The sequence below is a fragment of the Cryptomeria japonica genome, chromosome 5 (genome assembly GCF_030272615.1).
Source record: "Cryptomeria japonica chromosome 5, Sugi_1.0, whole genome shotgun sequence".
Classification (NCBI taxonomy): Eukaryota; Viridiplantae; Streptophyta; class Pinopsida; order Cupressales; family Cupressaceae; genus Cryptomeria; species Cryptomeria japonica.
Genome location: NC_081409.1, coordinates 903823884 through 903836434, shown reverse-complemented (window position 1 = coordinate 903836434; position 12551 = coordinate 903823884). Strand labels below are relative to the sequence as shown.

Below are 12551 nucleotides of genomic sequence, written 5' to 3'. Positions count from 1 at the left end.
GGTGATTGGTATGCCACCTCTACTTGCTCTTGTAAACTTGATTCATCATCATGAAGGGATGTTGAGAGATATCTCTTGATACTCAACATTTCAAGTTCGCTCAAAGTAGTGGTGGTGGGAAGCATTGATGTAGTTGAGTCATTCCTCCATCCTCGCTTGCTTATCTTGGGGTGATTGTATGACTTTATCCTTTGTTCTCCTTTGATCTCTTCATGTCTCCATGGTGTGGTGTGTGTTGAGATTCCTCTTGGGCATTCTCATGCTTGTAAATGAAGTTTTCCCCTTTGCATGATGGTGTAGATCTTGCTCTCCTTCTTTTGCTTTGCAATCACCATCTTCTCCCATCTGCAAAACAAAACAAACATGATATCAAACACACATAATATATAACCTTCTATATAACTTCCTAATTTGATATAATTTCTGATTTTATGTGGTTTGCAGTTTTGATAAGAGGAGGTCGCTCCTAAGGGTGGGCAATGGAAGTTGGAGCAGATTCACTCATGATGAGAAGCAAAGGAGGCTTAGCATCATTTCATCACTTCTCTACCAATTGATCTCATAAGATTTAGTTTTCATGTGCAAAATTGATTATATCACCTTCATTGAATGCATTGAGGATGACTTCGCTCCAAGATAGAGGCAAGAGAAGAGGATTTCACTCCCATTAAGGGGCAATAGAAGTTCTCTCAAACCTAGTCCAATTCTGCCCTTCATCACTTCAGGTTTGAATACTTTGTCATTCATGCAAGTGGAGGCATCAAATTAACTTGGGAGAGGGCTCTATAAGCAATTTCGCTCCTAACCTTGGGAAAAGGAAGTAAATTTCACTCCAACTGAGGAGCACTTGAGGTTGAAATCGCTTCAAAGAAGGAGCAATGGAAATGATTTCTCAAATCGAAGTCTTGCTCACTATCTTTTATTCATGACAACTCAAACATACCAAATCATATTCATTCAAGGCGTCAAAGGCAAATTCACTCCAAGGGAAGAGCACATGAAGTAAATTTCGCTCCAAAGAAGGAGCACTTGAAGTTAAATTCGCTCCAAAAGAGGAGCACTTGAAGTGACCCTCAAGTTGACACCTAACTCACCTTTGCTCACTTTTACTCACTTTCTCAATTGAAATACGTCAAACTATGCTTAATGTGAGGTCTTAGGGGGAAATTTGCTCTGAGACTTGAGCACATGAAGTGGAATTCGCTCCTACTGGGGAGCACCTGAAGTGGGTTGAAATTGGACACTTAACACTTCCTTGTTCACTCTCTTTCATACCATCCATTCGAGTTTTTCAAACTAGGTTTAATGTGCATTCTAGGAACAATTTCACTCTCAATAAGGAGCACTTGAAGTGAATTTCGCTCCAACTAGGGAGCACTTGAAGTGATTTTCGCTCTCAATAAGGAGCACTTGGAGTAGCTTGAAAATGCACCTTTGAGTCAAATCTCATCGTTTTATGCCTTAGTTTATGCTCCTATACACCAAAAGACCTCAAAACTCACCTTGAATGTGACTTCGCCTTCAACTTGAGGCAATAGAAGTAAAATTCGCTCTGAGAAAAGGGCAGTTGAAGTTTTTCGCTCCTAAAGTGCAGCAATGTAAGTGACCCTTACTAGCAATCTCTCTTCATTCCTAGGTTGAAATCATGATGGACTTCACTTCATCCATGATCAAGATGTTGTTAAAGGCTCATAAACTCGCTCATTTTCCTCAAATATTGCTCAAGAAATTTATATCGCTCTCACCTATGGGCAATGGAAGCAGGTTTCGCTCCAACTAGGGAGCAATCGAAGTTGCCTACATACTTGACCTGATTCAAGCTTATTGATCTTGCATTGCATTTCTTGCCCAAACTGAGACATCTTATGATGATTAGAGGTAGTTCGAGTGACTTAGAGGGCTTGGAAAGGATTTCGCTCCTAATGAGGAGCAATAGAAGCAAAATTCACTCCTACTAGGGAGCAATTGAAAATTATATATACTTAGTCAAATTTCTTGCTCCTGAAAGTCACCTCTCACTGCGATGCACATAAGTCACTCGGATGACAAAAAGATCACTTGCATTAGGTTTAGACTCTTAAGAATTCCTCCATCAAACCTCTTTCTCAGTATGCTCAATTTGACTTCTCCTTTCTACCATTTTGCTATTGCAGACCTTGAGCAATTGAGCTGACAACCACTTACTCATCTCGTAACACTTCATTTCAAACCTCACACAGGGCTATCCACCTGACTCTTGGCTTCTTCACTAACTATACCTCCCAATGCAAAGGTTAATAACAAACAACTCTAACACTATCCTAGAAAGCAGAAAAAGTGGGGGTCCCCATTTGCAATGGGGCGATGTATGAATATCTCACAGCAGATACCAAATTTAGAAAATGAGGCTCCATTGTTGAAGCCCACAACAGGATTTTAAATTTTGCCCATCTAACTTATAAATTCTTAAAAATTTGTACATCTAAGTTTAGACCATGTTGACCAAGCTTCCAAGTAAATTCAAAGTTAGCAATCCGCACCAGGAGTACAATGTACCAAATGAAAATCAGTCCTTAAAGCTAGATTTTTAAGTCTTGGATTGTAGTTACCACAGTCCGTTCATGAAAGTTTCATAAGTAACAGAAAATAGCAACCTGTTATTTGTACGATATAGTTTGATTTGATATCTTTTGGTTATAAAATACACTTTTTGTGTATTTATTGTATAGAAGTATATGCAATTTTTAATATACACATTCTGCTGGAGAAATGAACCTACCAAAAGGTCCCCTCAACAAAGAGGACCTGTAGCTCAGTGGTAGAGAACCCTGACATGCACATGGGATGTCCTAGGTTCAAGTCTTGCTGGTCCATGAAAAATAACATGGTATCAAGCTAGACCAGGAGCCACAAACACAAAAAGTGCTTGAAGAGGGGGGTGCTGGAGAAATGAGTCACACTTGCATTGCAATAAAGAGCCTACCAGAAAAGCCTTTGCCACAAAGAGGACCAGTAGCTTGGTTGTAGAGCACCCTAACATGCACATGGGAAGTCCTAGAGTCAATTCCTAGTTGGTCCATGAAAAAAAAAGTGTTAGTCCCCTTTGGCTGTAGCAAGCTATGATATATCAGTGAAAAGACATAGATAGCAAAATCTGTTTTTCAGAGTGAATAATCCAGCTAAACTTGAAAACCTTTCTTTTTAAGGTCATGAAAGCTTCTTTGTAGTGGAAGATTGCTTCAATGAGGTTTTTGAAATTGAAGTTAAGATTGTTTTTGTTTCTACAGTATGGTAAAGGTCATTGAGAGTTTATAGTTAATTATTCACTTAATTTTTGACTACATTGATTATAAAATATGCTCCATTTGTTTTATAGGGATTGTGCTAAGGTGTATGAACGAAATGGAAATTGGGCAGCTGCTACTCTAGCTTACCAATGCACAGGAGTTGCACATATGCATGTCGTAATGGCCAAGACTCTGTCTATAAGCAGGGAGAGACAAGAACTTAAATCAGCTGCTGTTTTGGTTCCAACGGGTTAGTTTTAATTACACTTTCTGGTTTTTAACATTGTATTCATTTGTTCTTTTGGAATCTTCTATTTGTAATTGCCATGGCTGAGAGGATTACATTAGGGATTTTTATGCTTTGAAGAGTGAATGCTTATTTGTTCTAGAAATACTCTGTCAAAGTGTCAGATGTTATCTATATTCAATGTTCTGCAAGATAATGGTTTTGACAGTCTTAATTGTATAACAGGAAGGTGCAGGTGAAGCAAAGTAGTATTGTCATCATAACTTTATCTGATATACATTTATCTATTTGTAACTACTAAGAACTTTGTGATGTCTAGGTTGTGATTTTATATAGATTTTATGTTTCATTCAAAATATATCTGAAGAGCTCAAGTTTATTACACTTGTGTATCTCTAAAAAGCTTTTTTTGTTAATTGTCCTGAACCTAGGTTTGTTTAAAAAGCATTGATTAATAGTTAGTGAAAATTTCAGAGGGTTTAGTGTTGGCGCATTTTTGATAGTTACATCTAGTTATTTACTTGAGCAGAAAGCAAACATCAATAAGTAAAACTATTGAAATGCTTAAATTAACAAAGAATTATGGAGTGGCTATACAACTTCAAAAACGTAAAATGTTTGAAAACAGAAAAAACTAGAAGTACTGAAATAAATGTCATTGAAAGCAAAAACGTTATATTGGCATTTGATTGTCATCATCATTAGGCAAGCTGTTAAATTTAAATAATAGCCACCTGGAGGAAGCAGATGGGAACCAAATATCAGTACTCAAGGAAAATAACCAATGTAATTTTTAAATATAAGAATAAGAAACTTTTATAGGAAGTTCCCGGTTTTCAAGAGAAACTTTGAAGAAACTTCATCTTAAGTCTCTTGACACCTGGAGATGTACTCATATATTACCGAGATGGGGAGACATTTCTGATGCAGGAGATGAGTACCCAGGGTTACGGTGGGAGCCTTCAAGTTCATATAACTATGTATGATAAAATGCATTCAATGGATGCAAATACTAGGTTCAGTTTGTCATTTATAAGACTTACAATTCTTCATTAAATTGTCAAACAAAAGGCAAGTATTCTGAATCATTGGGATCACTAGAGATAAGTGTTGATGGTGTTTTTACGCATTATGCAACACAGAATAAAATACTAAGTGTTGATGGTGTTTTTACGCATTATGCAACACAGAATAAAATACTAAGTATTCTATCCTCTCTTGAACAAAGACTCCCCAAATGCTAAGTTGCATGATCAAATGGGACAACTCCAAGGTTCTCGAATGTCAGGTCTTGACATGCTCTTGGATAGACTCAGATTTTTTATGTGATATTTGCTGGAATCACAAGGTGGCCTTAAGTTGAATCTTGACATCTAAATGATGCTGGAATGTGGAAGATTACCTGATTGAAAAAAAAGGAAAAAAGGATAAAGGGTAGAGAGAGCTAATCTAATCCTATTAATGTAAGAGTTTCCCGTATGATTGCAAACATGGAACTAAGAGCAATCGACAATCTTTGATGAAATTCAACTAAGCTTTGCTTTGACATGTAGCGAACATCTCCACAGCGCTAGTGCGATTTTCTAAGGATAGCTTTATGATTTCCAAATCACCACTACAAGCATAGATACCCTCAAGATGAAGCATATCAATGTTGAAATAGCAATTGAAGTTAAGCTTGGCTAAGATGGATCCAGTTGACTATGTAAGACACTTTACAATCAGCAAGGTGCTAGTAGTATGGATGTATGAATTTTACCATTGATCATACACAAAGTTCTTCCATTCATCTAAACAACATGAAAATTAAACGAGAAGTAGAGATCATGCAAATTGTTGAATCAACTTATGAATTTCACCATATCTTTAATGAAGTTTACATGCTTCTTACAACAATATCTTGGCAACAATTTTTGCCTTCTCTTCCTACTCTACTCTAACTGGCAAACTGCTATCTGCTTGCTACTTTCTACTACTATTATCTATTATTTTCTAATGTCTATTCACTATCTTAACCTCTACAAATGAAGAAGTGGAGCCTTATATAGTGCTCTGATTACAATTGAGTGGCTCAGATTGATTCGCAATCAATGGCCAAGATCGAAGGATAGAAACCCTAATTAGGGTTTGTTAAACCCATCACAAAGAATTTAATTTTTGACCAATGAAAAAATTACATTTGATGGGACACATGTCCTCCTTAGATAATTGACCAATAGATGATGACAGTAGGTGCATCGAACTTTGTGCCCACATGTGGTAGTTATCTCTTTGTTGGATGAGCTAGGTACATTGAATTTGGACGCCTTATCTTGAAATGATATGATTGGATAAGTGATGACTAGACACCACCTCAGCTTGATTGATCTTTGTAACTCATCACAAGTATAGGTGATTGAAGCATATCTCTTCTTGAACATTTCACTTTTCGTCTTCTTGCTTGGGAATTCCGCCTTAGTGCTGCATTTGATGTAGACCTTGTGATGTTTGTGCCTAATGCTTACTTCTTTCCTTGAATGCATTGGTCTTAGTCCTTCTTCTGTGATCTTGCTTGAAGTTCGTGATGATGATCCCATCAACTGCCATGTATGAGCCTGAGACTTGAAGTATTGCAATGTCTTCCTTGGGCTCTTGTCCTTTCTTATGTGGTGAAATCTTGATGTTGTATGTGAGCTGATAAGCCTTCATCCTGGTGAGTGATGTTCCTTCCACACCTTAAATTCTTAACCTTCTTCACGTTCCTTTGCATGTTCATCTCCCTTGCATCAAATCTGGAAACAAACATAATTTGAATCAAGCTTCCTACTACCTTCTCTTAATCTGGAAATGAATTTTCTGATAATGAAATGAATTTTCTGATCATGGAAACATCTGATTTTAAGTCTGATTTTGTGTCTCAGGTCTGATTTATGTCTGATTTCCCACTTTAGATGTCTGATTTGACAGGTTTCAGGTGGCAACGGAAGTAAAATACCCTAAGTCGCTAATTTCCATTGCCAAAGGAAGTGTTAAAATCCTTATGTTGCTGATTTCTATTGCCAAAGGAAGTCTTCAAATCCCTAAGTCACACTTTTGGGGGTTCAAAGGAAATCACTCAATCCTTATGTCACACTTTTGAGTTGTCAAAGGAAATAACTCAATCCTTATGTTGCACTTTTGGGGGGTCAAAGGAAATACCATCAATTGCATCAAGCTTGTTCGCTCAAGTTCAATATCTTCCAAATCGCTGCAAAAACATCAAATGCTCATCCTTAATCAAATATTTCAAAGGTTTTCTACCTTGATCGGGCTTATATGAGGTCAAAGGAAGTGATTTCAATGCCTTGGTTGAGCAAAGGAAGTGGTGTCAATGCCTTGGAAGGGCAAAGGAAATGATCAAATTGCTTAAGTCACTGATCTAGGCAATCAAAGAAAATCTTAGGTCGCTGATTTGGGCAAATCAAAGGAAGTCTTATGTCGCTGATTTGGAGGGGCAAAGGAAATGATAAAAAATGCTTTAGTCGCATATTTGCGGGGTCAAAGGAAGTGCTTCCAATGCTTAAGTCGCACATTTGGAGGGTCAAAGGAAGTCCTCCAAAATAGCAACTTTCTGTGTCTTAATACCTTTGTTCCAAGCTTCTCATGATAATTTGAACTCTAGCTCCCCTTTCCTTAGAATGTTGACTTCTAAAACCAACCTGCCTTAGCCAAATTTCAGCACTTCATTTCTGGTTTTGCAAGCAAAAGATGATGATCAACATGAGTCATTCATTTCGCAAGCCTTAAGAATTAACTAGCCTCACTTCATCCTGAAGAGAGAGACTTGACTCTCCACAGCTAACCTAGAAAGCAGAAAAAAAGTGGGGGTCCCCATTTGCAATGGGGCGATGTGTGAAAAAGTCACAACATTAAGGATTTCTAATTCTAACCAATTAAAGAAAATATTGTGAAACTAGATTTTTAGTGATTTATGTTGATTTTAGAAATCAAAATTCTTGATTTGTCCATTATATGGGCAAGTGGTATGCACTCTGATCACGTAGGAGGAGAAATTCTAAATGAGTTGTATGGCAATTACAAGATCAGTCTTTTGTATAATTGATAGTGTATGTGTAGGAGGAGACAAGTCTGATACCTGGGGTAGTTGGTGATTGTCATTGTAGTATAGTGTCATAAACTATACTGAGTTTTGTGAACTTAGTATGATTTCTATGTAGCATATTTACTAGTTATCTGACTTTTGTCTGTGCAGGTGAATCTCCTCGTTCATCAGCCTCTGATGTTGACAACTTGAATAGCCATGCATTAGCAGTCGTGAATCAAGAAAAAGGACTTGCATCTCTACATGCATCAGGCAATTATGTGATTGATACACAACACTGCCAACAATATAACCGCTTGTTACAATTTGTAAGTTGAAAATTGCCTTTGGGCATTTGATAGATGAAACATGCAGTTCTAGAATATGAAATTGCACTATGACATTATTCCATGTATCATTTAGCATTGTGTTATCCTGTGAGCATTGTTTTATTGTAGTTTTGTTTCAAAAGTATAATGTGAGACTTTGAACAGATTTCTCAGTTTCTATTAGTAAAAGCATGTAAGAGATAATTTTTTTGTACTTGCAGGTTGACGATACTAATGCAGCACTTGCAGCTTTTGCAAAAGCAAATTGTGCTTTGGCTGCTGCTAGTGATTCGAGTTACAGAGAACATGAAATATCTGTGGTGAAAAAGGCTGTCAATCTGAACTTTCATAATCTTGATGGACTGCTCAATCTCGCAATCCCTGTAATGGAATCTGCATCTTTATGTTGACACCTATAACATTATCTATTGAATTGATTGGCTTCAACAACAAATTTTGCAGAAATAAGCAGGTAATAGGATTATAGAGCAATATGCATGCAATAATTTCTACCATTTACTTACATGAATGCGTTGTGTATAAGTTACTACTTGTGTAAATTACTAAATTATCTTGCTTGAAGAATCAGAAATGTGCAAGTAGGTAGGATTTGAACTGTGACAAAAAAATGCATGTATCCTGAAGCTGTACATCAGATTTTATGTGAAACTTCTTGATATAAAATAAAAACATTACCCTTCAATTCCTTCCTGGATCTTCACGTCAACTTCATAGAAGTGTTTTAGGAGTCTCATCATTTATGGGATGTAGTTCCAGTTATGAAACATTTTCAATCAATAGACACGTGACTACCAATTTTCATGGTCTCCTCCAAGGGGAGTTTGCATAGTTTGAAAGACGTTGACAGATTCAATTTGGCTCATAACTCATAACTCTAGATTGTGACAACCTTTTTGCTTTGATACAGGTGTGCAAACATGCCAAGTTAACTACTAATACGTAGCTGGTTAATATTCCTTTATCACTGGCGGTTGGATTAGGTATGCATTTGGCTCCATAAAGCAATTTTTTTTTTTATATTATTTATGGTTTGGTTGTTAAATTTGGCATCGTTTGTGGTTGCAGGTCTTATTTTAATGTGCCTATTCCTCAAGATTTCTAGCCATTTTATTTTAAGCCAATCTACAAATGCCAATACAGTTAACAGATTCACTTACAAATAATTGTGAATATTAGGACGGTTTGAGATCAATATATTTTGTAAAAATATTTAACTCTACTTCCGTAAGAGAAGGAACTCTGTAAGATCTGGATGGACATGAACAAGGTGTCAGGGTTGTGCAAAAATTCAAGTTTATGCATCATGCAGTTGTAATTTTCTCAACGGTAAAATGCTGAATAACATATATTTTATTGATGCAGTTTTGGTAACTGATTATTTTGTAAAAGCTTTCCACAGCAACTATCATACAACAAAATAAAACTATAATACGAAGAAAAATAATTATGTTTTGGCAGGTCTTTGCAGTTCTCACACGAGCCGGGATACATCATATTATATATTGGCGTTAGCTATCTTTTGTCTGTCTTGACTATCTGTTCCCCAGTTACCTGCACTTCTCTGGTTGGAAGCTTAGCATACGCATATTAAAATAGCAATTTATCCACCAGTTTCCATGCATAGAGTGATAGATTAAGCTTTACAGATTGTTACATTGCAGAACAAAACTATTTCTTAATTTTTTATTTTTTATTTTGGAAAAATTGTTTCTTAATTAATTAGCCGGGTTTTCTGTTGGGGCCCTACCTTTGAAATTGTGAGGGTTTGTTCATAGGGTCCACATCTCATACAATTTCTTTGCAAGGATACTGCTTTAATTAATGCTCTATCATCAACGGTTACTGCTGCAATTGCAATTAATCCTACAGAGATTCTTCTTGCCGCCTCCAACTTCACTATGGGCCTAACACTCTTACAATCTCCAATCTGTGATCCTCCAACTTGAATGCTTATCCTACTTGCTATCTCCTCTTGCAAGGCATTGACTACAAGTCTCCCCATCTCCCTCCTGCGTTCCTTTGGTGTGTTCTAGATTGAAAACTTACACTTTCAATCTCCTCCTATAGTGCATCTACTTATTCTCGTCTCTTCTATACGCATTACTCTAGCATGCTTCACTGACATCATCTACAAGACTAATGCTATCTATCAATCGAATTGGAACCACCATTCCAGCATGCTTACTAGGGCTAAGATGTTACTTAGGGATATACAAAGCTTTTGGAACCTTCGTCTCCAACATGAGAACCAAGCGGCCCTACCAAAAATTTGTGCAAACATATCCATTATCACTTATATGTTGAGAGTGTTCAGTTGTCTCACCCCTATGTTTTGTCATGGGGGCACGTTGGTGTTTGGTTGAGTGTAACCATTTTTAGGAATAAGTTTGTAAACAATTGTCATGGAGGAAACCCCTAGGACTTTACAAACTAGATAGTGCATCAAGGAGCAATCTTGGTATCAAGGGCCAATTGATTATCAAGGTCATTTTATTAATAGGGGCTCATTTTTTCTTTGTTTAAAGACAAATAATGATGCAGAATGGAAGGTGATTAAAAGGTTTAACAAGCTAATTATGTTCTTCACAATTATCAAGGCATGGGCTCATTTTTTGTTTATTTATAGATAAATAATGAAGCAGAATGGAAGGTGATTTTAGAAGGTTTATCTCTCGTTACCTTTGTGGGTTGCAAAAATTGACTATAGAAGGGGATTAGTAGGTGGTCATTTTGGACTTGAACAAAATGTTTTGACTTAATTGGAAATATAGAAGTATGATGGAGGAGGCATTAGTCTTTTGTAAGCCCTTTTGTAAGCCCTTGATATCTTTTGTACTCAAGTATTATAGACTTAAAAGGCTATAAAGCTCTTGGCCTCAAAAGCAAGTATCAACAACATAATCTATCGTAACATGGCAAATTAGGCCAACTATCGAGCCCCACCCAACAACAACATTTGCCTCTGAGATACTGACCCCCACAATTTAATCTACCTCTCCCCACCTATTTTTTAGGGATAGCAAAGTAATTAATTAAGGGATTAACAAACGGGTGGATACATGGGATGGTTTGAACTCTAAGCTTTCAAAGTGCCTTCCCTCTCCTCAACTCTTCTTGATGTGAATGTTGTGAATTTCAAAAATTATTGTATTTGGGTGGTTATAATCTCATTTTATGTTTTTCTTATATATTTTTGTTTGATGTGGTATTTAATTATGGTCATACCCATATATGGCACTTGTGATTAGTTTAGATTTTGAGTACCTGATTCTTTGGAGACCAATGGGGAATGTTTTATCGACATCCCCTTGTGTGTGTATGTAGGGAAGGCTTGCTTCTTAAGGCATAATCAAAGATTTCATCCCCGAGATTTTGAGTCTTACTTTTACCTAGAATTCTTTGTTGTAGGTCCTCTTAGGTGTTGATTTATTGGCCATTGTGGGTTCTCTCTCTTTTTGGCATTTGTGTACAATGACTCTTCATGGATCCTTTGTTAGGAAATGTGATTCCTTTTTTAAAGGGATGTCACTTGATAGGGATTTGTGTAATATTTTTTCATTATGTTGGACTAAGTCTCTCAATCTCATCAAAATGATTCCAAACATGAAGAGTTTTGTAAGCATTGATCTGGAAGGGTATTGCAACACATTTTCTGCATAAATTGGAGTCAACAATGCTTATTGAAGAATGTGTAAAATTGGATGATATATGTGCTATCACTTATATATGAAGCTTCTCCCTAAGCTCTTGTTATAGAGATTAAGATGGTGGTCCATTGGTCCAACAATTTGCATTGTAGGGTGGATGGTAATGTTCTTCACAAAGAATCTAATAATTGCATATGAGTGAGTAGGTTCCACCTCACACACCAAAGATAGAAACGTCACACAATGGGTCATTACATCAACAATAGTAAGAAATCAAACCAAGAAAGCTTACCTCATTATAAAGGCAAGTCAAGACTTGATAATAAGTAGAAAAAAAAATCTAATGAGAGTCGTCATAAGGCATCAAGGAGTGGACCCAAATAAAAATGAATTACATGGTATTCTTTGATAGACTCCCTCGGAAATATAAACCAATTGTCTATGCTTGGGAATTCGTAAATGATTTTTTTTTGGAATAATAACACAAGGCTATCTCCTAGTCAATGAGATGTAAGGAGGAGAACTGGTAGTCAAAATTGTGAGCCATATGAATCACAATTTTTTTTGCCAAATTTCTAGATGTGTTCTCAAATTAAATTTAGTCAAAGGATTTTGAAATGGAAAAGCCTTTTTATGTTAAAATACACTATACCCACCATGCATATGTTGAATTTCTTTGAGGTTGGGCATGGAAAAGGGGAGCATAATGGTGTAGGGGCATGTATTAAAAGAGTCCTAGCATGATAAGAGTTTTAAGTACAAAGACAATGCAAAGTGCAAAAATGTGAAATCTATTGTCAAATGGTTTAATGTTACAATGGGTATAGATAATGAAGGTTAGTCTATAATTTGTTTATATTTTTGGTTGGTAGATATTAACATTGCAAAATATGAAAATTGTTGTACACTGATAGGATTGAGTGAGTTCCACTCTTTTAGAAGCTCTAATGTGAGATTATGGACTATTCATATACAACAAAT

The 12551-nt window shown here is 36.4% G+C and overlaps 1 protein-coding gene across 3 annotated transcripts in view; it reads left to right on the top strand.

The window, feature by feature from the left end:
- Positions 1-9294, top strand: part of LOC131034643 (cysteine-tryptophan domain-containing zinc finger protein 3) — an 87184-nt gene extending 77890 nt beyond the window's left edge. For 2 of the 3 annotated variants that reach the window (XM_057966197.2, XM_057966198.2), the window contains exons 11-15: positions 3356-3516; positions 7745-7902; positions 8124-8374; positions 8831-8903; positions 8989-9294. In XM_057966197.2, the coding sequence (XP_057822180.2) occupies positions 3356-3516; positions 7745-7902; positions 8124-8312 (508 nt within the window). In that variant the 3' untranslated portion in view covers positions 8313-8374; positions 8831-8903; positions 8989-9294. Of the gene's footprint in view, positions 1-3355; positions 3517-7744; positions 7903-8123; positions 8375-8830; positions 8904-8988 lie in introns of those variants that run through there. The other variant, XM_057966199.2, reaches the window with a different exon arrangement.
- The last annotated feature ends 3257 nt before the right edge of the window (positions 9295-12551 follow it).